At 40.7% G+C, this 25,975-nt stretch overlaps 1 protein-coding gene across 1 annotated transcript in view; it reads right to left on the bottom strand.

Annotated features, from left to right (window-relative positions):
- Positions 1-7,764: 7,764 nt before the first annotated feature.
- grm8a (glutamate receptor, metabotropic 8a) overlaps positions 7,765-25,975 on the bottom strand; it is a gene marked incomplete at its 5' end in the record, with an annotated part of 251,993 nt that continues 233,782 nt past the window's right edge. The window contains 3 exons of the mRNA XM_083906612.1: positions 7,765-7,933; positions 9,523-9,628; positions 10,896-11,036. Of these exons, the coding sequence (XP_083762738.1) occupies positions 7,884-7,933; positions 9,523-9,628; positions 10,896-11,036 (297 nt within the window). The 3' untranslated portion in view covers positions 7,765-7,883. The remainder of the gene's footprint in view (positions 7,934-9,522; positions 9,629-10,895; positions 11,037-25,975) is intronic.

Below are 25,975 nucleotides of genomic sequence, written 5' to 3'. Positions count from 1 at the left end.
TTGCACCTCATAATCTTGTCAACATGTGACCTCAGACACCCGCTCTGCCACTGAGAGCGATACTGTATTATACTTCCAATTTGCTCCTCTATCACTTGCACCTCGTTGAATAAAAGGGTTTTAGGGAAGGAAGTGACCTAGTTATGGAGATATGCAAAGAGTAAAATCTGCAAAATCACTCACATATTAAATGTTTTTTATATAACACTTTTAGCCTTTCTTATTCACAAACAGTCCCACATGCATAAACACAGAAAGAGAGGATCAAAAGGTGCCCCATGCTGTTGAAGGCTTCAAACTGTATTACGCAGCCTACATAATATAGAGTTGAACATAAAAGCTTAATATGCTGCCATGATTGACTAGTTTACTAAATGTGATACAGATGTAGGAGATGGAGATGTAATGGCAGGATGGTCCTGATCGGATTGATCCGATTCAGGACAGCATGGTACCTTTTTTTGTGTGTGTTTTAGCACAGTCCTGACCCTGCCTACCCAAGCTAAGGTACTGTTCTCAGTCCAAATGCAAGCAAGATCCAGGGCTTTACCGTTCCAAACACAGTCCTGACCCTGGCTACCCAAGTAAAGGTACTGTTCTCAGTCCAAATGCAAGCATGATCCAGGGCTTTACCGTTCCAAACCATACCGTCCTTGATCGACAATGATGGAAACATGGCATTAGAGGCTGAGCTCTATCTATCTATCTATCTATCTATCTATCTATCTATCTATCTATCTATCTATCTATCTATCTATCTATCTATCTATCCGAACGATCAAAGTTTCTCAGTTCATGGCGTGAATAAATGCAACAGCTTAACTGCGGCCTGACTGTTCTCCGTTAGAGAGGAAAAACACACTGCTGGCTCTCGGATGCGATTCTCATCCTGTGAGTCATGTTTCAACGCTGGCAGACCTGAATCATCTTGTTTGTACTGCATGCATTCACACACCACACAAACACAGTGTGGAACAACATATGCTTTTTCAGAGACTGGATGCACGTGCGCGCGCACACGCACACACACACAGACACACACACACACACACACACACACACACCCACACACACACGGTCATTGTTATTCTACCTCGCTCTGCAGTCACACGGTGGAGGCGTCGAGTGAAGCTGCTCATTGACTTTGAATTTGGCTGCATCACATGTTGATGAACTGCAACCCGTGTAAAGCTGCTGGCTCATTTTTGATGGTGCCGTGTGCAGCGGAAGTTGGTAAATGGGATTAATTTGTAATCCAGTTGTAAATATGTCAGATCGTAGCCATCGGCTAGTTTCTATCTTTAGTTCCTATAGGACACCATCTATATTAGGTACAGCCATAAAGAGACACACAACAAATAACGATATTAATTTTCAATCACATTCTGCGTTCAAGCTCAACTCTACCCCGTCCAAACACTTTTCTCTGACGTGACCGTTCTCCCTCTCGCTGCTGTTTTTGTCAGATAGAGTGCACCCAACATGGTGGACACCATGTCCACCATCACTTTAACAACATTAGAAACTTGCTGTATGAAATGAGCCATGACAGACTATTAAATTCCCTCCTCTGCAAAACCACAGTCAACTTAATTGAATTCCATGAGATATGGGATACAAGATGCAAGTTTAGTCTATGAACAGATTAATCCTTACCTCAAATAACTCCACACAACACTTAATGCCCACCTTTGTATTATTCCGTGCGCTTATATTTTTCATGACGCAGTTTGGTGACCGCATGTGCCACTGAGCTCCGTGTCTTACACGCGGTTTCATTACGAAACTTCCAATTTATCTATTTTAATTCCGCATCGCTAGTCAGACTCACGGAAGTGGAAAGTTGCCCACACCGGCAGCAGCCAGCTGTGCCTTCAACAGGCATGCAAACATCTGTAGGAAGCGAGACCGTATCAGTGGTGAGTCTATTTAAGGTAATAGCTTCCCCTGGCACTGGCCATCTGACAGAGCTAATTACAATAAAGTCTCGGCTGGGAGGTTTCACATGCTGCCTGCAAAACCTTAAAAGACAGAGACGCAGGCTTTTTTAACACCTTTTTTTTGTATTTTGTTTATCCCCTAAAATCACTGTTCCATTCCAAAACACTTAACTTCCCAATGGAGGCCTTCCTCATTAAGGGGATGGCAGCCTTGTTCGCCGCCTCCTCCTCCTCCTCCTCACCACGACAGTGTGGAGGAGTGCTTGATTGACAGGTGAGACATTTATGTTGTTGCCATTTTCTCCCAGGTGTTTCGTCTCCTCACCGGGGTGTGTTCATATTCTCTCTCTCTCTCTCTCTCACACTCACACACACACACACACACACACACACACGACAAGGCCTGACAGTAACAACTGGGCACACATGCTCAGATAGAGCAGTGACTGGAAGTGAACACAACCTCCAACACGCACGCACGCACGCAGGCACGCAAGCAGGCACGCAGGCACGCACGCACACACAGGGGGGGGGCTACACCTGAAAAACTTGGACCGCCAATGGACACCAAAAATACAACATGTAATAAGTGACTAATAAGTAGTACATTTTTAGTATTATACAATTAAATTGTTAATTGTGTACCTGCCAAAGCAATGTCCTAGTGCGTTTCGGTTGTGTTGCCATGCTTTAGTTTAGTTTAGAATTTGCATATCAAGCCACTCAATGTGACATACGTGACATTTGATGAACATAAAGGTGTTGTCACAAGAAGACATTGCTTTTGAGTTATTATATTTTGATGATGCAAACCAAAGCTTATTTTAAATAATAAAATGTCAAATCTTTTTTTTTTTTTTTTACATACTGAAATACTGTGTGGCTACAGAAAAAGTGATATTTAAAAAGTCACATTGTGGTCTTTCAAAAAAAAAAAAGCACATCAACAAATGTAGAAGAAAAGTGCTTTTCTTTGCTCTAACATTAAGATAACATTTGTGAGCTGTCATTTTACAGCGTCATTAATACTAATGTCAGTGTTCTCCGACTGATGCTGCGAGCACCAAACTTTTATACATTACTCGCTCCTACGGCTCCATTTATTTTCAAACTCCTACTTGAACTGTCAGTGTGAGTCTTAATGGGGATTCTGAGACGCTTGAAGAATATGAGCAAAAATCAGGACCTTTTGACTGGCTCTGACACCGGCTCTGGATACCATGGTAACCACGTCCGACAAGCTGATCAGCCCTGTTTGCATCAAAGCTTAAACTCTCCATCCACACAGACACAAAGTGGTGGACCATCTGTTTTATTTCGCTTGCAACACACACTAGTCCCTCACACACACACACACACACACAAACACTTCTATTTTGAGTGGGAAGAGATGATGATTTTGTGAAGAGAGCAGTTTTCTTTAGCCACCCACCGTCTTCTGTTTCAGTGGCATTACTAGCAACAGTCTGGTCATCGGATCAGTGGGCTGAAGACGACATAGATTACTGTCTCTGTTGGAAAACGTGTCCTGTAGTGCTCAAGGTAGATAGTTTGCAAAATAAATTAATGACCAGTGTCAAAGGATTATGATAAAGTGAAATACAAAGATGGAAGAAATAATCTTTTCGTAGGCGAGAGAAAACGGCAAGAAAACGGAGTTGTTTTTTTTCCTCCAGCTGTTAAACCAGCGTTTCAGCTGGTGCAGTAAAAGCACCGATTTCTCTAATTGGAAATGGCCATTCAGTGCTCTTTACCTAACAAGGTCCCAATGGAGAAATGCTTAAGCAGTTCACCTTCAGGAAGCACATAATTCAAAGCCAAGGTCAAGCCATTAAAAGAGCAGACATCTTCTCCAGGGAACGCTGCGATGGGGGTTGACCTATTGTCAGTTATGAAAAAAATATGTTTGATTTACTGTGACCGCTTTATTGACTCATTTATAAAAGATTGTATTCAATCAGATTGCTCATAAAAATGCCTTTAATTGCTTTTATTTTAATTACAATGCAGTTTATTAAGTTTAAGTTTGGTTATTTTGAAAAGCGCCACTCCCATGTGACCGGCAGTCTATTCTCATACAAAGCTTGACGTCTTTTTGAAACTACGTTGTCGTCCGCTACGTTGTCGTCCGCTACGTTGTCGTCCGCTACGTTGTCGTCCGCTACGTTGTCGTCCGCTACGTTGTCGTCCGCTACGTTGTCGTCCGCTTCGTTGTCGTCCGCTACTTTGTCGTCCGCTATGTTGTCAGCGCACACCCTGCCTACCAAGCAAAGGTACTGTTCTCAATCCAAAAAAACGAGCCTGACCCAGGGTGTTACTGTTCCAAACCATACTGTACTGTACCATGATGGAAACTTACAATGTCAATTAAAATTGACATTGTAAATACATTCTGACTTTTCCAATCAGGCTCAATTTGTGATTCTGAATGCATTCCTTTTTCATTAAGTTATATATTTTCATAACTTAATTACTTACTAAATATAAATAAAATATCCTACTGAATGAAATTAATTAAAATTAAATAAAATGGGTCAGGGTTGACCGATCATCAGTTATCCACAGTTGTGCCCTGTAATTGATTCACTGTTCATTAATCAAACCAAATCCACCCTGTACATTAACCAGCTGTATAATTCAACAAGGTCATGACATGTCCACCATCTGGTTTTCTTCCCCCCCAAAAAAAACGTTGGGTGACGTTCTGACAGATTTGCACAGGTGATGACACATAGGTGTCTTGCAGAAAAAGCCTTCATAGATCCCTAGACAGCTAACTAAGCCTTTGTTAAGTCGGACAAACAGAGGTACTGCCGTCAGCTTCAGAAAGACAAGTCAGACCAACTAATTGCAATAAAAAGAGTAATCAGTTCAGGATAGTAACATGGCATTTAACTGTGCCAACACTAATCTGTAAGATGGTCCATACTGTCAAGAATGAATCCTCATGACTTTGGTGATACTCTGACATTTCCTCTAGTGCCACCTCGAGGTTGTTTTTTTACTATTATGAGATGGATTACCAGAAATAAGGCAATTCAGTATCTGAAAAATTGGTTCAAATGATTTGGTCTTTGTTGAGCTTTCGTGCTAATTTGCAAACATCAGCATGTAGAGTCAACCCTATGATGGGTAACTGCTACAATATCTACAGTCTATGGCTAACAAGAATGAGATCACTGATACAAGAGGTTTAAATGGGTTTCCTCTGCAGGGGTGTCTGGGCTCTCCCTCAGAGATAGTGCAAGAAGCTTGGTCATTTAGGAGGGGCTCCAGGTAGAACCGCTGCTCCTCTGTGATGGCTAACTGCTACTACTGTCCTACTTACTCCGATATCTGCAGTCTATGGCTAACAACAGCAAGACTTTTCTGTTATTTGGACTACGTTGTTTCACCCAATTACAAACAATTACAAACAGTGACATCAAAAAGACTGCTATCCACTGCTCTTTTATAGATAAAGATACATCATAACAGATCAGGGTCGTTCGGTCCCTGTAGGTGTCAGAGCTTGGTCCACATTGCCAGCATTAGATTGGATCCATTTTGGGTGAGGGTTGGACTATGATCGCCGATTTATGAACTTTTCTGGAGAGAATATCTTGGTGCATCCAGCGTGTTTGAGGGGACTCAAGACTGGGTCTCAGCTTTTTGCAGATGATGTGGTACTGTTTGCTTCATCGAGTCGAGATCTTTAACTGACTGAGATGAGAATCAGCACCTCCAAATCCGAGACCATAGTCCTCAGCGAAAAAATGGTGGAGGGTCTTCTTAATCACGAGTGAGGGAAGAATGGAGAGGGAGATCAACAGGCAGATCAGTGTGGCTCTGCATCGGTCTGTCAAGGTGAAGAAGGAGCTGAACCAAAAGACCAGGCTCTCGATTTACTGGTCGATTGACATTCCTACCTCAATCTATCGTCACAAGCTGTGGGTAATGACCAAAAGCATGAGATACAATCGATTTAAAAGGGTTTCATCCGCAGGGTGTCCGGGCTCTCCATTAAAGATAGGGTCATTTGGGGGGGGCTCCGAGTAGAACCGCTGCTCCTCAGCATCGAGAGGAGATGAGGCAGCCCGGGCATCTGGTTGGGATGCCTCCTGGACACCTCTCTAGTGAGGTGTTCCAGGCACGGCTCAGATTATGTCCAGGCTTGTCTGAGATTATGTCTCTCAGACGGCCAGGGAACTCATCGGGATTCCCCCAGAAGCGTTGGACGAAGTGGCCGTAGAGAGGGAAGTCAAGTCTGGCCTTCTCTGCTTAAGCTGCTGGCCACGTGGCAGACCTTGGATAAGCAGAATTGTATCTCAAACCCACTAAACTAACATACATTTAGGTTTTTTGGGCATTTATTATTTAAGTTCTTCCTTACACAGAAGAACACTGGTGTTTTTTTTGGCTGTAAAAAATAGCACTTGGCTTGCAGAGTAGTTCCATGGACCTCTGGGTCATGAAACACACATTCCTGTGAAGCTTCCATTAAATAAGGTCGGATATCAGTTGGGATTTCACGGTTGAGAAAACGCACAGTGGCAGCTGCAGAACTCGTACCTGTAAATGTATGGGAACGGTGCGACGGCCATTTAACCTGTTATCAAGGTAACATTTTATGGGTTTTTTTTGAGAAGAGGCTGCAAACATGAAAGCAAAGTATAACAACTCGACAAGAGTGAGTGCAGACTTTTATACCTTTTCATCAGACATCTGTGTGTCGGGGCACGCAATCCTCCTGTTAAATTATGCAATTTGTCAAATCACTTTGCCTTCAGCATTATTGATTGATCTTCTCCAACAGATTCACTGATACGGTTTACCATTTCCTTCTTAGCGCTCATGTATTTTTCAAGGTTGGACATCTGGTAGGTTGCTGGAGGTGTACAAATACATCTTTCTTTCTTACACTACCCTTCTCAGCATGTTCCTACTTCAGTATATTATGGGGAAAAGAGAGTTGCAGAGGAAGGAGGAGCCTTTCAAAGGCATAAATTAATAACAAGAACAAACTGTGCTAACATTTTCATGGAAATATATGTTTTTTGCATGGGATGACCACGGGATGTTTGATGTTTGATGCATCGTGTACCGCGTTACATCACAACCGAAACGCTCGGCAGTCACGTTGTGGGGTTTTTTAAAAAGCACCAGCACCAATCTACACATTTGCAAAACATTCCTTTATTATAAATAAATCTCCATATTTGTATAAAAAACTGGCATGCTTCAACCATGGCATTTTACAGGTTCACAACCCAAGGCTACGACCCGGTTAGCCGAGACGGCAGGAGGAAACACACTCATGTCATTATGCAAGGGCGATCCATCAGACAACGGTGAGACAAAGAATGAAAAAATCGTCACAACCACAAAAATACTTACAAGTAGAGAGTAACAACAAACATGTTTGAATCTCATAGATTTTCTCTTACATTTCTCTTTTTAAATATCTTTTTTAAAATTTAATCTGTTAAATCTCTTTCCCGGCCCTACCTTTGTCCTTTTGGATATAATGTGTACATGTGTTTTCTTCTTTTTTTTTTTTAAAGTCGTTTTTTTTCTTCTTCTTTTTTTGTTTTACTTTTGTAGAGTTTAATAGTTACACTGTCCACCGCAGTGTCCTATAGTTATGTCTTTTTTTTTTTCCGTGTTGTCTCTTCTTTTTTTTTTTTTCTCTTTTTAAACAGGTGAGTTCATGGCAGGACCGATGAGCTGTGAACAGCGGGAAAGCAGGCACACTGACTGGCTGTTGATGTGGTCCCAACTCTCTGTGGTTTGATGCTGAACAACACAAAATGTCTCATGCTTGGATTCCATTGGGCGCTCCGCCTGTCCATCAGTTTTTCCAAACAATCGGCGTCAAACGAGAGCTTCTTCCTTCACCTGGCACCGCCCCAAGACACGCCCCTGTTTCCTTTCCAATCCCCTTCTCGCTCTTCAGTTGTCCTTTCAGATGGCCTGATTGCTGTAGCTGACATATGTCGTCTTAGTTGATGAAACTGAGTCAAGATGGAAGGGGTGAGGGGGGGGGGATTGGGGAGGAGAGGAGAGGAGGGCGAGGAAGGTGTGAAGAGAAGATTTATTCATGGAGGAGGAAGACGATGGGGAAAAGAAGGAATGAGTGACAATGTGTGGGTGAGAAAAGAGGAGTGGAGTGAAAATGAGCACAGGAATGAGATGGGGGGGGAGATGCAAAATATAAAAGGAGACACGTCGGAGGGATGGAGTGGAAAAACAGGGATAAAAACAGAAGAAAGTGCAGTTGAGAACAGATTTTTGCTACAGATGGTCATGTAACAGTGTCACAACTACACTCCACCTGAGTTGTTAGACTTTTTTGCCAAACCCATTATGTCTCGTGTTCCCTCAAGCATTCCACGGAAAATGTCAATGTTTTTGCAGCAACCGCAGGCTTCCAACTGCACTAATGTTACACTCGGACACTTTTGTTCCCCCTGTTCTCCCTGTTATTTGCTGTCACCCTGGTAGAATAGTGGAAAGAGAGCCTCGATTTAAAAGAAAACAATCTATAAATATCAAAGAAATAACTCTTATTTCTCTTCCATTTATTTCAGACTTGCAAAAAAAAAAAAATGCTGTTTATTGAGATTTTCCGAAGAACAGAATGCCAAATGATAAAAGATGTTCACACTGAATAAATAAATTGTTGCCTGGATCTTGTGGAACTCATTAATGTGTAAACTTTTTGAAAAGTGAAGTATATGAGGCGCTAGTTTGGCAGTTTAACTATCGGCAAAATGAGTGAACTGTGACCTGGTGTTTGTCCGAAACAGCTCAGACACAGGTTTAGTATGAGTTAGACTGTAAATATGCTGAGGCATATTTCATTACGGACAAAGACAGACGTGCAAATGCAGCCGCGGAGGCCAACTGACACACAAACACGGTCATGCTGGATTGAAAAAGAAAGAAAGCGGCGCATGCACGTGCGATCCACAGCCTGACACACACCGACAGTGTGTGTCACACGGCAGTCGCTGGAGAACCGACTCAAGACAAACTAAAGCTTTGAAGTGGATGCAACAGAACTTCAGAGCTCTGAATAAAACACACACACACTCACACATGCTTTCACACAACTGCCATGGTTTTTGACATGCAAATTAAGAAAGAAAAAAAAAAAAATAGTGAAATTATTTCTGAATTTCAACTTTGATTAAAAATGAAGCAAATCCAGAACTTTGAGTAAGACGCGCTTCACATCAAAGTATAAAAAGTACACAAGGAAAATGTTTGTTTGCGTGTCTCTTTGGCATTTGACAAGCAATTAAAGATGAAATGTAAATATATTACCCTTTTCCAGAGAGGACGGGTAAATAATTTGATTGTGAGAGTAAAGAAGCAGCAGCAGCATGCGGTATTTCAATTCTATAATTGTATGTGTCATAGTTTCACATACTGTTATATAGACACACTAGTCCAAACAAGCTTTTAATTGTTGTATAAAGAATAAAGACAGAGTGATGCAGTTAGTAAGTGGGCATTTGTGCATTAATTACCTCTATATCTTATTATTGTATTAGTTTATTATATGTATAGTTATAAAACTTGGTGTTCTCTTACTCACTGTTGGTCTCCATGCTCTCACATAGTTCAGTCTTCACCTCGCCGTTGGGTCGGTCTCCTCCCTTCTGAGCCAGTTTCCCCGACATGGTGGCAGCCGTCACAATCGCCTGCATTAATCATCATGACAAAATGTATGCATTGTAAATACATGGATTCAAAAAGGAGCATGGAAAAAAAGAACGGACACATGGATGGCTCAAGGCTTCAAGTTCAATATTTCGATTTTCATGATTTAAAAGGTCCTGTTACAGTAATACTGCACAGTATTACCTGTACTTTCTGGTGGTATACTACGGAGCCCCAAATAAAATGTATTCGTTCCAACAAAATAGGTAAATCATGTGCATGAAAAACTAATTTGTTCCCACAAAATACTAATTTGTTCCCACAAAATACTAATTTGTACTCAAGAAATACTAATTTGTTCCCATGAAATACTAATTTGTTCCCACAAAATACTAATTTGTACTTTAGAAATACTAATTTGTTCCCGCAAAATACTAATTTGTTCCCATGAAATACTAATTTGTACTCAAGAAATACTAATTTTTACTCAAGAAATAATAATTTGTACTTAAGAAATACTAATTTGTTCCCGCGAAATACTAATTTGTTCCCACGAAATACTAATTTGTTCCCACAAAATAAGTAAAACGACCTATCGCACTATATCAGCTGATTTCGGCACAGTGCCCCCTGCAACCCTGGACGATAAAGCGTTAGAAGATGGATGGATGTGCATTAAACCTGTTATGGGGGAACTAATTAGTGTTTTGTGCCCACAAATTAATATTTTGTGTGCAAGTTTTACCAATTTCATGGGAATGAATTTAGTAATTTGCACATTTTACTTATTTCATGGGAACAAATTAGTATTTAATGCGCATGTTTTACCTGTTTCATTCGACCAAATTAGTATTTTGTGGCCACAAATTAGGATTCCGTGCGAACGTTTCACCGATTTCATGGGAACAAATTAGAAATTCATGCTCACGTTTTACCTATTTCATGGGAACAAATGTTTATTTCGTGGGCACAAATTAGTATTCTGTGAGAACGTTTCACCTATTTCATGGGAACAAATTAGTATTTCATGCACATATTTTACCTATTTCTTGGGAACAAATTAGTGTTTTGTGCGCACAATTTTTCCCATGTCATGTCTGAGGCTCAGTAGTATTCTATTAAAGAAATTGAAAAATAATTATATATGGTAATTATGGCATTGCTACAACAACAACAATCTCGTAAGGCTTTGGCATATTACACCAGCCGCTATACAAAATCAGACCAAGTCAGATATGGAAGGTGGAAGGTGGAGAAAGTGAGTACATGAAATGTGTATTTTACTGTGCATACTCAACTCGTCCTCACCTTGAAGCTGCGTTTTCGCTTAGGTACGTTCTGCTCGGGGTGGAAGAGGATGATGTAGACTTTGGGCATGTAGAGCATCCCCAGAGACACAGAGGCAGACAGGCTGAGGGAGATAGTCAGCGTGGTGGTTTGGATATACATCTAGACGGAGAGAGTGAGAAAGAGCGAGAAACACACACACACACACACGTGATGAGACGGGGAGAGCCAAAGTCATTTATCACATTTCAAGTTGTCAGACATGGTCTTTGTAATCATCTGACTACAGATAAGCCTGGAGAGGAAAAGAGAAGGAGGACAGATGGGAACAGGGAGATGAGGGGAAGTTAAAAAAAAAATGGTCTAACAAGAACAAAATTAGCACACAATATTTGCACTGACAGCAACGGTGACACACAGACAGGTAGATCAAGTGGCATTTTGAAATGATGGCGCCAATGAAGTTGCTTAATTGCCCGTGTGCTGCAGCGCACAGCTCTTTGTCTAACAATGTGGGATTATTGTTAGCATTTTTTTGGCAGGCAGAAATACCATATGGGTGTGGTTTATTGCATCAGGAAAGTCAATAGTGGCAGTCAATTGCACAAAATTGACTTTCAGACGTGTTTGTCTGGGAGTTTGTGTATCTAGTAGTTGAGGCTGGACCTTATGTGAGACCGAGCAGGGAACTTTGTTTTTCAGCAACTGAACTGTTGGTGAACTGCAGTTTCCCCCACAACACAAACAAAACGACAGACAGATAATATCATCTACTTTGGTTGAAGTAACTCTTACTAAAGGGCAGATACACAGACATGTACTGTATTTTAGGCATACAGTCAATACTGTTATATACTGTACGTCCAACTAAATTATCTTATCAGACCACATTGATTCTGCCAAGATGGAGGATAGATATATTAAAAAAAACACAAGAATACAGTCAGGCTAACACACACACACACACACACACACACACTGCAAGAGAGGGAGGATGCAGTGGACTCTGCACTACAGTCGTTGTCCTTAGTGAGATTCAGAGAGCAGTTTGGAGGAGGACAGATGTAATGACAGGCTTCACCCACATCCCCGACACAGCTGACAAGCTCTCAAGACACAGGGCTTATCAAGCAAGAGAGAAAGACTGAAAGAACAGTGTGGTGGAGGGGAAAGTAAGAAAAAAAGAGCAAAGACTATCGAACGGTGAGGTGACGGAAGAGAAGGAAGGAAGAAAAACACATGATAAATATTCATAATCATGCTATGAGACGCGGCAGGTAAGGGACAAGAGAATAGGGAAATGAATTGTGACACTGATCAAGAGAGACAGTGGCTGACTCTACGCTGTCAAAAAAAAAAAGGAAGCAGACACACTGATTGAGGCAGTGGTAAGTACAACCTGACATGAAGCAGACAGTAGAACAGAGAGAAACTACACCTGCAGCTCCACTGAAACTAAATTCTGATGTGCCGGTGCAGAATTTATTCTCATTTGTGAACGAGGACGGTTTGCATGCAGTGCCGTGGCACATTTGTGACATGAGGTATACATAAACTAGAAATACAGCTTATGAGAATGTTGTCCGATCAAATAATATATATATATATATATATATATACCATTGAATACATCTACAAATGCTGCAGTACCTAAAAGTACACTGTAGGCGAATGCACATAATAATGCCTATGCACTTGTACTCTAACTATGTGTGTCCGCATGGCATAAGGAGGACATGCACGACTTCAGGATTCTCAGCAAATGTCATCATCAGCATCCCTGTGTTATTATGACTATGTTTAACCAGACCATAAATAAACTGAACACTTCCTATGACTCTTGCCTCCAAAAAAGATCAATAAATTGGATTTTTGTAGTCAACAAAAATACAATAATTTGGGGAATAATACAAAACTCCTTATATGGACATAGTGGGTTGTGTGATTATAGGTCTTTATAGGTTTTTCCGCCTTCTTATGCATTTCTAAATTTCACGAATTCAATCCAATTTTAAACATTTTGAGTACTTTTTGCTCAGGTGTGTTGATATAGTTGGTGAAAATAAACATGTTTTTTTCATCAGATTGCCTAGGTTGTGCTGGGGAAAAAAAGGATAAGACACTCTATGTTGCACATTCCTATAGCCCAGGGTTCTCAAACTCAAATGACCTGGGGGCCACTGAGCATCGAGTCTGGTCAGACGGTCCAACTTTTCATATAAAACATATTGCAATAATAACAATATTTTGGACGATATTTCACATGGAACAATATATAACTGAGAAATAAAACCAATTTATGATGTAAAATGAATCTTTGACTTCAAAAACATGCAGAAATACAAATTATAACTTGGTATGAAGTGGTGGGCCACAGGAAATCAACTTGAGGGCCGCAAGTTTGAGACCCTTATAGCCTCTGTATACTATACGTTTAAACATAGTAATGGAAAAAAGAAGGCAAAATGTTTTGTGTTCTAAGGTTTAAATAAATGATTAGAAATGTCTTAGACCAGGGGTGTCAAACTCATTTTCACTGAGGACCACATAACAGCATAATTGTTACCCTAAAAGGGCCAAATGGGCTAACTGTAACCAAATATAAGGTAAAATAAAGGTAACTTTCTGTATTTATTACTTATTCAAGTTACAAATATGATACATTATAGATGTAACCCGGTCCGCGATGGTGATGCCGTCACTTTGCGGGTAACGCAATTGCCATGCATTGTGGGAAATTTTATGGTCAACGCACGCCTTAACGCAGCGTAGACCTATTTTAACACAGATTTTAAAGACGGGCCACATAAAATGACGTGGAGGGCCACATCTGGCCCCCGGGCCTTGAGTTTGACACGTGTCTTAGACGGTGGTTAAACACACTCAAACACACATCCTTAAACGATTAATCCCAAATGCAAAAATCTGATATCATGAACTGGAAACACATTTTTGAAGGAGGGGGAAAAAAAAAAAAAAAAATGTTTCACTTTCCAAGAATATCCTTGGTTTCAGACTGAAATGGGCTCTTAAAAACACAGAGGGAAAAGAAAACACACAACTGCCTGAAGGTGTGAATTACTAACACTGACAGTAGCCAAAGGCAACGGGGAGCAATAAACAGGCGGCAAACGGACAAAGACAATATTTCAGTATGCACCGAAGGTGCGTGGCATTCATGAAAAACAAACTTGAATTTGAATAAATTAAATTCACTGAAAAAAATGCAACAAACTTAACACGGAGAATTACACAGTCATTATTTATTTATTTACTAGCGTGATGGTTGTAGTTTAAAAAAAAAAAACACTGCCCGCAGCTCCCCTACAGGCGTCGACTGCAATTCACACACAACTCCCATCTGCTGTCTTCCACCTCAAGCCCCAAAATAACACACACACACACATAAACGCAATACACTGCCACGAGACTGAATCTTACACTTCAGCGAGCGAGGAAGGAACGGAAAGATCACGAGCGGACAAAAAAAAATCCAAGAGGCAATATGTGGATTCATTTCAATGGTGCTGTATTGTTTCTTGTTCCCATTTCCTGCCAATAAATCACACTCAATTGAATTGCACCGATACTGTGGAGCGGTGAGAGGCGCTATCAAACGGGAGCAAAATGACCAAAAAAAAAAAAAAACATATATATTTATATATCGGGAAAAGAGAGACATCGAGACGGGGAAACGGAAAGAGCGCGAGCAAAGAAAAGACTGGAAATGGAATAACCTGTGGGGAAAAAGTGCAGAACAACAGTGAAATGATGAGAGGAAAAGACAGAGATTCCCCCTAAGCCGTGAACTTGCTCTTATCAAAACGGCAGCGAGTCTGCTGATAGCAGTTTCCATTACATGTAGCCTTTGGTCCGAATTTGTGACAGCCAGCTGTTATTTACAAAAAAACATGTGCAATGCACACACACACACACGAGCTGCTCCACTTTGCTGGCGATGGCTGATAAAAGCTCAAAAAGCGTGCAGTGCAAGAGCATTCCATTATCCCCAAAAGTCACATTCAGAAAGTCGACAATGGGCTGCGGATGGCTGCATACAAAGTGTCGCCTGAAGGTTTGGAACATTTACAGACACAGACTCTCTGGTCTGGGATAGGTAGTGATCAGTGGCGAAGGCTGGTCTTTGAAACAGGGGAAGCTCATTTCAGGCCCAAATATTAAAGGCGCCATATGTAAGAAAGTGGCCAAAAACGGTCACTACATTCAAATTCAAAATACCGAGGTCTTTTAGGTTTCGTTTTCTGACGTAACTGGCAACCCGTGGTTGCACGGCAGCTGAGACTCTACTGACTGCAGTGATTGGTAGACGGCGGTAGGTGGCGCCACATGCCAAAACATGATTTCAAAACATAAACATGATTTGCAGTCTGCAAAATATTTTGTTTCATGCAAATATTTTGGCTGTACTGTTGTTGTTGGTGAGTTCAGTTTGTTATATTGTTGTTATTATTCCTGAGTCTCTGTGACATATGAGGAGGATTTTATGGCCAGTTGCATTAGATTTATTACATAATGCACCTTTAATACATTAATTCTCCATAAACAAACAACTAGAAGAAGGAAAACGCAATATTTATGTAACACTGAAACGCTATAAAAGTGTTTCTATGTACAAACGAAAATGGGCTATATTGCCCACACAACGAGTTGCTATTTGTTGACCGACTTCCCTCGCGAAATCAACGTAAAGACTTGAGGCAGAAAAGGCTCCGCTGTCGTGTATGTTTCTGCAACGCTGTCAATCAAATACTGGTTCCGCCTTTCAGACGGTTCCTCCTATCATCATGCAGAAGCCCAGCTTCCCCAGAAGTGACGTTTTTTCCTTTACATGTTGCCACGCAGGAAGTCAACATTAAAGCCCAATTTATACTCCTGCATAAAGTGCTCTACGTAGGTTACGCAGAGACTCTGCATCGTCTCCGGCTGCACGAAATATTTTTCGTACAACGGAGACGGCAGGAGCTGCGATTGGTCCTCAGGACAGGCCGAGCTAAGCTGCTCTGTGCCGGCCACAGTGCGCACCGAGCGTCCACAGAGGCGGAGCTGATCACTGCTGACAACGTCGGTGCCAAATTATAAACACGTCATATCTTAACACACACAGCACATGTTAAGACTCTAAATGGCTAATTTCTCGCCTCAAATTATCTTAAAACTGCGTTCCATGACACAGAAAAGTGAGAAACGGCCACTGTTTCAACAACAACAGTCTTTCTCTCTCGGACGCCATTGCTCACTTTAGCCACTACAATCTTGTGTAGCGACCCCTACTAATCGGGAGGGAAATTGCAGTGTGTATCAGTCACCACGATGGAGAAGTATGAAGGCCCGAGGGGTCTCCGTGGTTACGCAGTCGGATAACGCATTACGTATTGAATTAAGTAGTGTTTTTAACATTCTGTTCATTCAAATGTTTGACTGTAATGAATTATTATCATTACGTATGTATCCATGACATTTTATGAGTTTTGCTGTGATAGTTTAACCCAGAAGTGAAATACCTGCAAGTAAGAAGCGCGACAAGAACAAGCAACATAACAGCTCCTACATAATCATTCTACCACTGGTCTATGAGGCGAACATGGAAAACATTATTTGACTTACTTTTTGCTGTGTTGCTATAGTAATTGAGACTGTAAACAATAAAGTTCGAGTTATGATATGTTTAAATTATTAGTAAGTGTGATGGCTTATGTGCTTTTAAAAAACAAAGACTGCTACTCTTTGGACACATTTTTCACTTCTGAGTTTCTCTTCTTTTTAAGTCGTATGGACAAAGGAAGCGATGCTTTTGCTAAATTGCTCGTTGGGTAATATAGTATCAGTTGAATTAGCAGCCTCGTGCTGATAGCACACGAGTGTTATTGTTATTTCCAGGGGACTCGTTTTATTCGGTGTTCATTAGGAAACTGCTGATCGAAGGATTTTCTTCCACTGAGCAGCTTGTTATTTTTCGATTAACTCTTAAATGATAGGCCCGCTGTTGTTTTAGCACTCACCTTCTTTTTTTTTTTCTTTCTTACAGTTGCTGATTACCACTATTTATAACCACAGATAGCGGCGCAATTTTGCACATAGCTTTATTACTTTCCCGGGCAACCTTCTCTATCATACTGAACCAATTTGCGAGAACTAATATTGGCCGTGTTTTTGTCAACATACTGGATCACTACCATCATGAGCAACGCTCCTCTTATAATACGCAGCTCAATCTTCTGGTGCATCTAATAGCGCGGGACTGTGTTTAAAGTTAGAATCAGGGCGACAGCAGGTAAATCAAAACTTCTTTTCACGGAGCTGCACCATATATGACACTTTAACCCTATAACGCCAAATGTATCATATCATAATGTGATACATTCGTTTTTTGAGCCCCCCACATGAGCAGTGTGACAAATTTTTCCTTGACAAATCCGATGTATAAAATTATGGGAAACCCGACAGGCTACTTTGCCCATGTGTTCTGTGAGAAAGGCAGAGTGCATCTTTGTCTGAACAACTGTTTTCAAGTCACTTAAAATAAAAAGGTTGTGAACCGCAAAATGAGTAAAAGTAACTGAAATGTTATGTCCTCCAGACTTCCTCCCTGCCAGTTCCATTGCTGCATTGTTTTTGTTGGATTGGTTTGTGTATATTTTGTTTAAGAGAAAAAAAAGAATCTTTGACCATTGTGACCCACTGTATCAATATGATACAAAATAAAAATCTATGGAAATTGATATTTGATTTTTGTTTGTTTGTTCAGAAGGACCAATAAAGGCTCCAGTTTCAATGAATTGGAATTTTCTGTCAATTATTTAAAGGTGCATTATGTAATAAATCTAAAGCAACTGGCCATAAAACCCTCCTAATATGTCACAGAGACTCAGGAATAATGTTCATATAACAAACTGAACTCACCAACAACAACAGTACAGACAAAATATTTTGCAGACTGCAAATCATGTCTACGTTTTGAAATCATGTTTTGGCATGTGGTGCCACCTACCGCCGTCTACCAATCATTGCAGTTAGAGTCTCAGCTGCCAAGCAACAAAGGGTTGCCAGTTATGTCAGAAAAAGAAACCTAAAAGGTTGGTATTTTGAATTTGAAGGTAGTAACCGTTTTTGGCCACATTCTTACATATGGCACCTCTAATGGTTTGGGATTTAAAGGGTTAACCTATACTGCATATTCTATAAGAAATCCATGGAACAAATTAAGCTAATGTATTCCGTCTAATATATGCAAGCAGCAATATGTGACATTTAAGACAACTCTTGAGGCTTGAGTGTATAAATGAAAAAAAAAAAAAAGCCATTGTGGATTGTACATTAACATTCACTGGCAAATAATGTCAGTCAAAATGACTTGATGTAGTTTAATCAGTCCATTTAATACCTGGGGTGCCATTCTTAACAATGTGACTGAAAATGCACAAGTTTTCAGTTGAGAAACACTCACTCACACACGCACACAAAAGCGGCTTCTAAGGGTGACCAATTCAAGACACGAATCGCGCTCAGCCGCCGCGCTACGACTCTGATAATTGCAACCTGTTTCGTTTGTACCACAGGGTGAAAAAACGTTGCGGTGAAATCGAAGAGTTTGAGCCGGCAACATGATGGCCACATTTGCCCAATTCCAGAGGGATAAGCACAGAACGACACAAGAACAAGATAGAGAGACAGATGGTGGGAATATGAAAGACAGTGTGGGTAAGTAAGGGGAGAGAATTAACAAAAGGGAAGTGCAACAAAAAAAAAAAACCCACACAAGCCAGTAGAGAATCGCTCAACGACTGACAAAAAGAGCAAGATGACAAAGAAGTGAAGAGAAAACAATAATTAAGACGGAATAAGACTTGTGACGGAGCACAACAACAAAGTTGTCAAAAAGGACTCAATTTCACGGGCATGGTCGTCTGCCAGAAGGAAACCTTAGGCGTGTGACAATTTACACGGGAGCTCACACATTTTCAAATTAACACAACACAGCACAGAGGTTTTGTTGTCACAATTGCTCCCATTACATATCACTGTGAAGACAAACACCTGTGGAGACATTTCACTCGCGTGAAAACGCAAAAAAACAAACGCGGCGCGGCCTCGTGACGCTGTTGCCTTTTTTTTGTTAGAAGTTTGCATTTTCTGCGGGTTCTTTGGTTGCTCCAGTTTCCTCCCGCAGTCCAGAAACATGCAGAGGTTAACTGGAAAGTCGACTGTCGGAGTAAATGTGAGAGTAAATGGACAGAAACGGTAGACAATGAATGAATGAATTCCCATAAACCTTGTGGTGAATCCCTGCAAGCCTCAAAACCTCCTGTCACTCATTCGTTTTACTTATGTCCCTGCAATCACGAAACTCATCTTCAATCTCAGACAAAGACGCCGCGAAAAATGACTCATTGGAATGGATCGGTGGGAACTGATTGGCAGCGGCGGAAAGATTTGCTGCTGCCAATTTGCATAAAGCTAAACTCCCTGTTGCTGCGGCGTGTTGCTGAGATTTCTTGCCAAATGTCACGCTCTCTCCTGTTTGCTTCCCCAGCTCTCAGCGGAAAGGAAACAACCACGGGGCCACTAATGGTCAGAGGTGGAAGTAAAGGGGTGCGGGGAAAGCATTTTAGAGGCGATGTCTTCTGTCGAAACACGGCTCAGAAGGTGTAGGTACATCAAAAAACACACAACTGGCAACACTGCATACCAAAGTGCACCACCATCTGAACTATAAAGTGTTGTACTACAGGGAAGGAGTGGACTCAAACCGGAGATGCACTTAGGTTACAAACTTTACGCCACGTGGACAGTGCAGAAAGGGCGACGTGTAAAGTATGAACCGGGCATAATGAGTGTTTCTCTCTGTGCTATATTTCCCCTCTTTTGGAAAGTTTTCTTCTGTGCTCACTCTTTCTGCCTCTTAAGTCTCTTCTCCTTCATCCCTCAAACTTTATAGAATGAAAGCTCATTTTTTTTTTTTAACTGTAGTGTCTCCTTATCATCTTTTTCCTCTCTCCATCTCCAACTCCGCATGATATCACAGGCTGCAGCCCGTCTGTGCATATCGACGATTATGTCCTTGCTTGGACAGTGTCCTGACTAACCTTCTTTTAAGGAGGGGGAGTACCATCACTTTTCAGAGTACTTCTGATGTAACTTCACACTTCCATTGAGTGCCCCCGTGAAAGGATTTTACCACCACTTCTATCTATCTATCTATCTATCTATCTATCTATCTATCTATCTATCTATCTATCTATCTATCTATCTATCTATCTATCTATCTATCTACATCTTCAACTGTTTAATATTGCTAAAACTGTTTTTAAATTGTAAGAGCAATGTCTTACAGCCAAACAAATGAATTCCAACTGGGTTTTTTTTTTAATGCACTGGATTCTCTTGCTGAGACAAAGCAACATTTGTTGAATTGAGCTGTTAGAACGATGTCTCTGACCGACAGGTTATCTTGAAAGTGAGGAACTTTCGAGAGTAAAAAGCTTCTTATCGAGTGGAACGGACGGTCGAGAAAGCAAAGGAAAAGTACAGAAGAAAAAAAAAAATCAAATACACTTAAACACTGAGGACACTTCACTTCCCTTTAAGCTACACTTCCACACGACACACACGAGCATACGGTACAACTTTTTACTGAGGTTACTTGAATAGCATTTTCAGACCCGTTTGGATAATAAAAACATATTTAATGTCAAGGACTTACTTTTAAAAAGCCGTATGCATGAAAAAACATTTCTTTTAACTTTTCACAATTTTATTCAGAACTCCTCAACGTGATGCATCTCCTCAAATTCAATTTTTAAACGTGAACTTTTGTATTTTATACAAATGGAGCCGAGGAACTTTGAGCGGAGTGCGTGGAAAATGAACTATTATGTGAGGAAGAGGAGGGTAATAAGAGAGCTATTGGGAATAAATCTGCCTTTTTACACCAGTGTATTTTAATGGTGGTTCGAGATCAATATTTTCTCAACTTGGTACTTGGTATGAAAAGTTTGGAGAACCACTGATCTAATCCATTCTGGTTTGAGGTTTGATGGCGTGCTGAAGGTTGCATCTGTGCTTGCTCTTCCACGGCTTGTTATTTCATTTGCAGATGTGCTCTGATCGGATTTGGCCGGCAGACTCGAGTCAAACACATTTTGAACTTCGCATCAAGGTTTCATTGTAGCACACACTACTGTGAGTGGGACCCTGTTGTGAAGCGCTCTCCCTCCACCCTCCACCCCCTCTTTTCGTCTCTCCTAACTGACATGATCGTGGCCCCCGCTGCGCACAGCTCCAGCCAATTAAAATACCCAGCGAGGACTAACATGGAGCGTCATCAGTCAGCACACTGCTGTCCAAACTGTTGATGAAAAAATTTGTCATACTATGAGCAGGGAAAAAAATGGAACTTTAAGAAGCTTATAGACAAAACAGTTTCATGTATGGAATTAATGCAAGAAACCAAAATCAAGGTCATGACATTGTTGCACTCCCATGGACATTTAATTATCTTTCTATTCCAAAAGATTCTGGTGAAGGAAAGAAATCACCGTGATGGGTGTCCTTAATGATTTTAACGATGTTGTGGGCACATTTGCTAATTATTCTTTAACTGTGGAGAGAAAAGATGCAATAGCAGTCGGCGAAACAAGCGACTTCAGTGGGAAACTTCCGTTTGAATTCAGAGTAATGAACAAAACCGTTGACGGTGTTTCTCCATGACATTTTGCCGAGCTGAACATAATTTTCTTTCTAGCAGTACAAACTTTTCCTGGGCACTTTCAGTCACACGAACACAGTGTTGGTGTTGTTCTTCCCCCCTTTGCCTCTGTCATTCTTGATGTAAAACAAAGTTTCGGGGCATAAACTGTGGAATTTAAAACACTGCCGCGCTGAGCAGAGCTGATTCTAGAGTCTGTAGGGGCCCTACGCAAAAATTCCCAGGGGGCCCTTCCAACCAGTGTTCATCAACATTATGTTATAAATAATCTGACACCAATGAAAAATTCAAAAAAGTTTTAAAAAAATTCCCCCCAAAATAAATGAAAAAATAAATGGAAAAACATTGTAATTAAAAAGTATGTGAAGATATAAATGTAAAGAACAATAAAATACTGTAAATAGCTTTTAAAAAGTAGTAGTAAAAAAATACAATACACTGTAAAGAACCCACATTATAAAACAATATAAATATATAGAACAATAAAATACTGTAAATAACTGAAAAAAAAGATATGCATTACACTGTAAATAATCCTCTTCATTTTCCAACTTGCAGAACGATAACTTCACACAGGTTAACATGAGGTGGGGCCCCTTTAGGGAGGTTTCCTACTGAGATGTCATTGCAAATCGGCCATTGTTTTTAAGGGGGACAGGGATGCGCCTGGTCACTACACATTTCAGTAAAAAAAGCCCACAGGCTCGAAGTGTCGGGGGCCCCCTATAGGCTCAGGGCCCCAAGCAGTTGCCTGTTCACAAACTGCGCCTCTGGCGCTGAGAAATGCTTTAATTTGCTGTGTGAAATTGTACAGCTGTGACTTAAATGCAACAGAGATTTCAATTTAAAAGTAACAGCAGCCCATGACTTTAAGCAAATATATCATATCCAACAAGAAGTGGAATGAATCAACAATAAAACTGCTGTGAGGTCGTAACTTGAACCAAAAGTGTCATGCACGAGGCTCAATGCATCTTTACTTTAATGTCATCATTAGGCAATTTATAGCTGGTGCATCTTTGACAGATAAAGGCGCTGATTGGCTGAACTTCCCGCAACAGCGCAAGTTAAATTACCGCAATAACACACACGTTGGCTCTGACGTGCAACTTCTCAGCTTTCAGAAACCGTTGAAGGGCTACGCTGCTGCTTTGGTTTACCAATAAACATAGACAGTCAGTGTACATTCACTCAGATTCATGCCTGTTCAAACAAACTGTTGTGCCATTATTCGGAAAAAGCAAAAACATAATTCTATAAAAGTCAAGAATGGAAAAAACTCCACAGTATAAACTCATGACTCTTTGACGTTTTTATTTTTCCTTATTCAGATACAGTACGAGTGCCTGCCCGAACAAATGGGTTCGACTTAGAAACCAATTTGTGTTTTTTCCTCATTGTCAGCGACTCGTTTCCAGGACTGTGCATCTGAACAGCAACAGCTCGAAACACCAACTTTGAATTTCTCTAGGGATCAGCAATTTAAGCTAAATTAAATGGGATTTTTTTTAGTGTTTATATATTTCTCCCTAATTAACACCCTCATGGTTAGTTAATCTGGTTGAAATTACTTATTACTGGCTACACTTGCTTTTACATTTTAATATTTGTTATATTCCTGGTAATTGAGTGTAAGGAAATAATTAGAACTCAAATGTTACAAAAACCAACGTGACGCAGTCTGCTTTGGTGGCTTCGTAACTTCCTCAGACACTTTTTGCACACTTGAAATGACCCCTGAAATACATTTAGGACTTGACCGGGGGTTCACCCGACTCTCAGACTAACGTCCAGATATGTCATGTCTGAAAACGGCTTGACAGAGACCCCTGCAGTGACCGGAGAACCTGCTGGAAGGACGACTTAATCGAGTGGACAAAAATGCACCAGACAATCTGCGGGGCATTTAAATGACTCTTAATCCTTCAAAACCGAGCGTATCACAGACAACACGTTCACTTAGCATTACCATAATTACACAACGGTATTTTTCTGAAAGCTGAGAACTTGCACGTCAAAGCCAACATGTGGTTATTATGGTAATTTCTCTCGTGCTGTTGCAGGAAGCCGGCGAATAAGCGTCTTTGCCAACAGAGAGGATAGAGTTGGAATAATCCGTTTGTTAAATTGTTAACACACTATTTTAACATGCAGTAAATTGTAAATAACTGCCATATATTTAAAGTTATTCTGGGGGAAAAATGGGCAAAAGCACATTTTCTGGCCCTTTTTATGGTTAAAATAAGCATAATGTCCACAGACATTTTGAGGCTTAGCTGTTCAATGGTTCATCATCTCTATTATGCCTTAAGTGAAACTTGTTGGTGGAAGTATCATTTTATGGAAACCTTTCAGCAAGACAGTAACAGAAAAACACACAAAAAACACATAGCCATGTGTTTTATTGTGTGTGTGTGCGTGTTGGGTACTCTCAGACTGTTTAAACTGGAAAACGTCTGTGCAAAAAAACAAAAAAACAACAACCATGGGATGCTTTCAATCCAATTTGACAGACGTAGAGAGGATTTGCCAGGAAGAATTGGATAAATCTGTGGAATTCATGTGTAGAGACTTACCAGGAAGACTCCAAGCCAAAGAGGCATCTGATTACTTTAGTAAATAAGAAATGTCAGTTTTTAATGAGTAACAGCTACAAAAAAAAAAAGAAAGAAAACATTTTTATTAATTCTATGAAGACATCAAGGTTAGGTTGACAGCTTGGAGACTCCAAGTTGCCCGTCGTAGTCAGCGTAAATGACTATAATTGTTGTGATCGGACAACATACTCCAGCCCGTGGTCAGCTGGGATCGTCACACGCCACGACTCTCAAAACAAAACTCGTGCAAAGAACAGATGATTTGTTTGGATTTTGTTGTATCGTTCCAAAGATGTAAAGGTGACGGAGATGATTTGACGTTTTCCTGGAGGGAGGATTGAGCTGATAAAGTGTGGTTTATAGTCATCTCAGTTTGTTCTTTTGCTGCCCACAGGACACTGCTAAACACACTGTAGCAGTGTGTGAATACAGTGTGTCTGCGAGTGTGAGGTCCCCCCCCCACTCTAGCAATCCTTCCGCATCCCACTGTTTGATGTCAGGATCTGACACTTGATGTCTGTCTCTCCCCCGTTTTTAGGCCAAAAGACCAAATCCTGACAGAATCCTCCAAAAGACTGCAAAATCCATTTCTTCAAAAAATGAATGGAAGGCTTAATGTTGACTTAAAATGTAATCACTAGCATATTTGCTTCCTTTCCTGAACCAAAGGTGGCATAACCGGTATTAGGGCTTGTCAGTATGTCCTGTGGATAATACCTCAGTATTTAAAAGCTGATTCATGACATATATCTGCATACATCTCCATAGAAAGCTGCACACATGCTGTTTCTCGAAGCTCATGAAATGTTACCCTTTTTTTAACATGTAATATATACTCTTATGATCTTATCACCTGCATGCAAATCTGCCTAAAGGCAAAATTGAGGCTTAAATTTGACATTTTTTCCGATAGCACAGACTTTACTCAGTAATTACGGTAAAAATGCTCTTGTGCAAACGTGTCGTCTGTGATAAGCTCAGTGTTAAAGGGTTAAAATAAATGCAACAACAAAAAACCCCACCAGCATATTACGGGCACTAGCGGTGTCTAGAGTGGTTAGTGTGACAGTCAAGGCAAAGGATCGCAACTTCCAGTCTTATAATTGGGACGTGACACCCGGGTCGTTGTCATGAAGCGTATGTTTTAGCGATGATTCTGTCTCTCAGATTCTTAAAGTGAAACCATTCGCCCAACAATCCCTCATCTCTCTCCATCTTCAGCTACTATCACAGTCTCTTCTACTGTATCTGACTGACTGTAGGCAAGTGACAAATCACAGGTAAACAAACTTGCGCTAACTGCGTTAAATCATTTTATCGTGTTAATCTCGGTCAATCACAACGATTAACAGCCTTAGTATCAATATTTAATACCTAAACAGCCTTTAAAAGCATGGAAAAGACATGACAGATGCCATATGTTGACATCCAAAATATAAGTTGACAGTTTGTCTTATGTGAAGACACATTGACATAACATCAATCAGTTGCCCAACCCGAATTAATCGATCGCTAAAACACATAAGGATTCGCAAATCATCTTGCAACAGTCTCCATGGTGCTGTAACATTGAAATGTATTCAGTTTGCCTTCTCAGTGTGTGCTCTGCATTTAACAAGATGTGGGCCACTGTGGCTCAGCTCATGCCGTTTTATGACTGAACCTCTGTGCTGCATTGACTCGATAAAAAACCCACACCTACCTGCTCTTATATACTTACTTTTCCCTTACGTGTTCCCCATACATACTTTATGTTCCGTTTCAAAATGACTGCTTTC

The sequence above is a fragment of the Microchirus variegatus genome (assembly GCF_963457635.1).
Source record: "Microchirus variegatus genome assembly, chromosome: 20".
Classification (NCBI taxonomy): domain Eukaryota; kingdom Metazoa; phylum Chordata; class Actinopteri; order Pleuronectiformes; family Soleidae; genus Microchirus; species Microchirus variegatus.
Note: the sequence above shows the minus strand (reverse complement) of the source record. Positions and strands in the feature narration are given on the sequence as shown.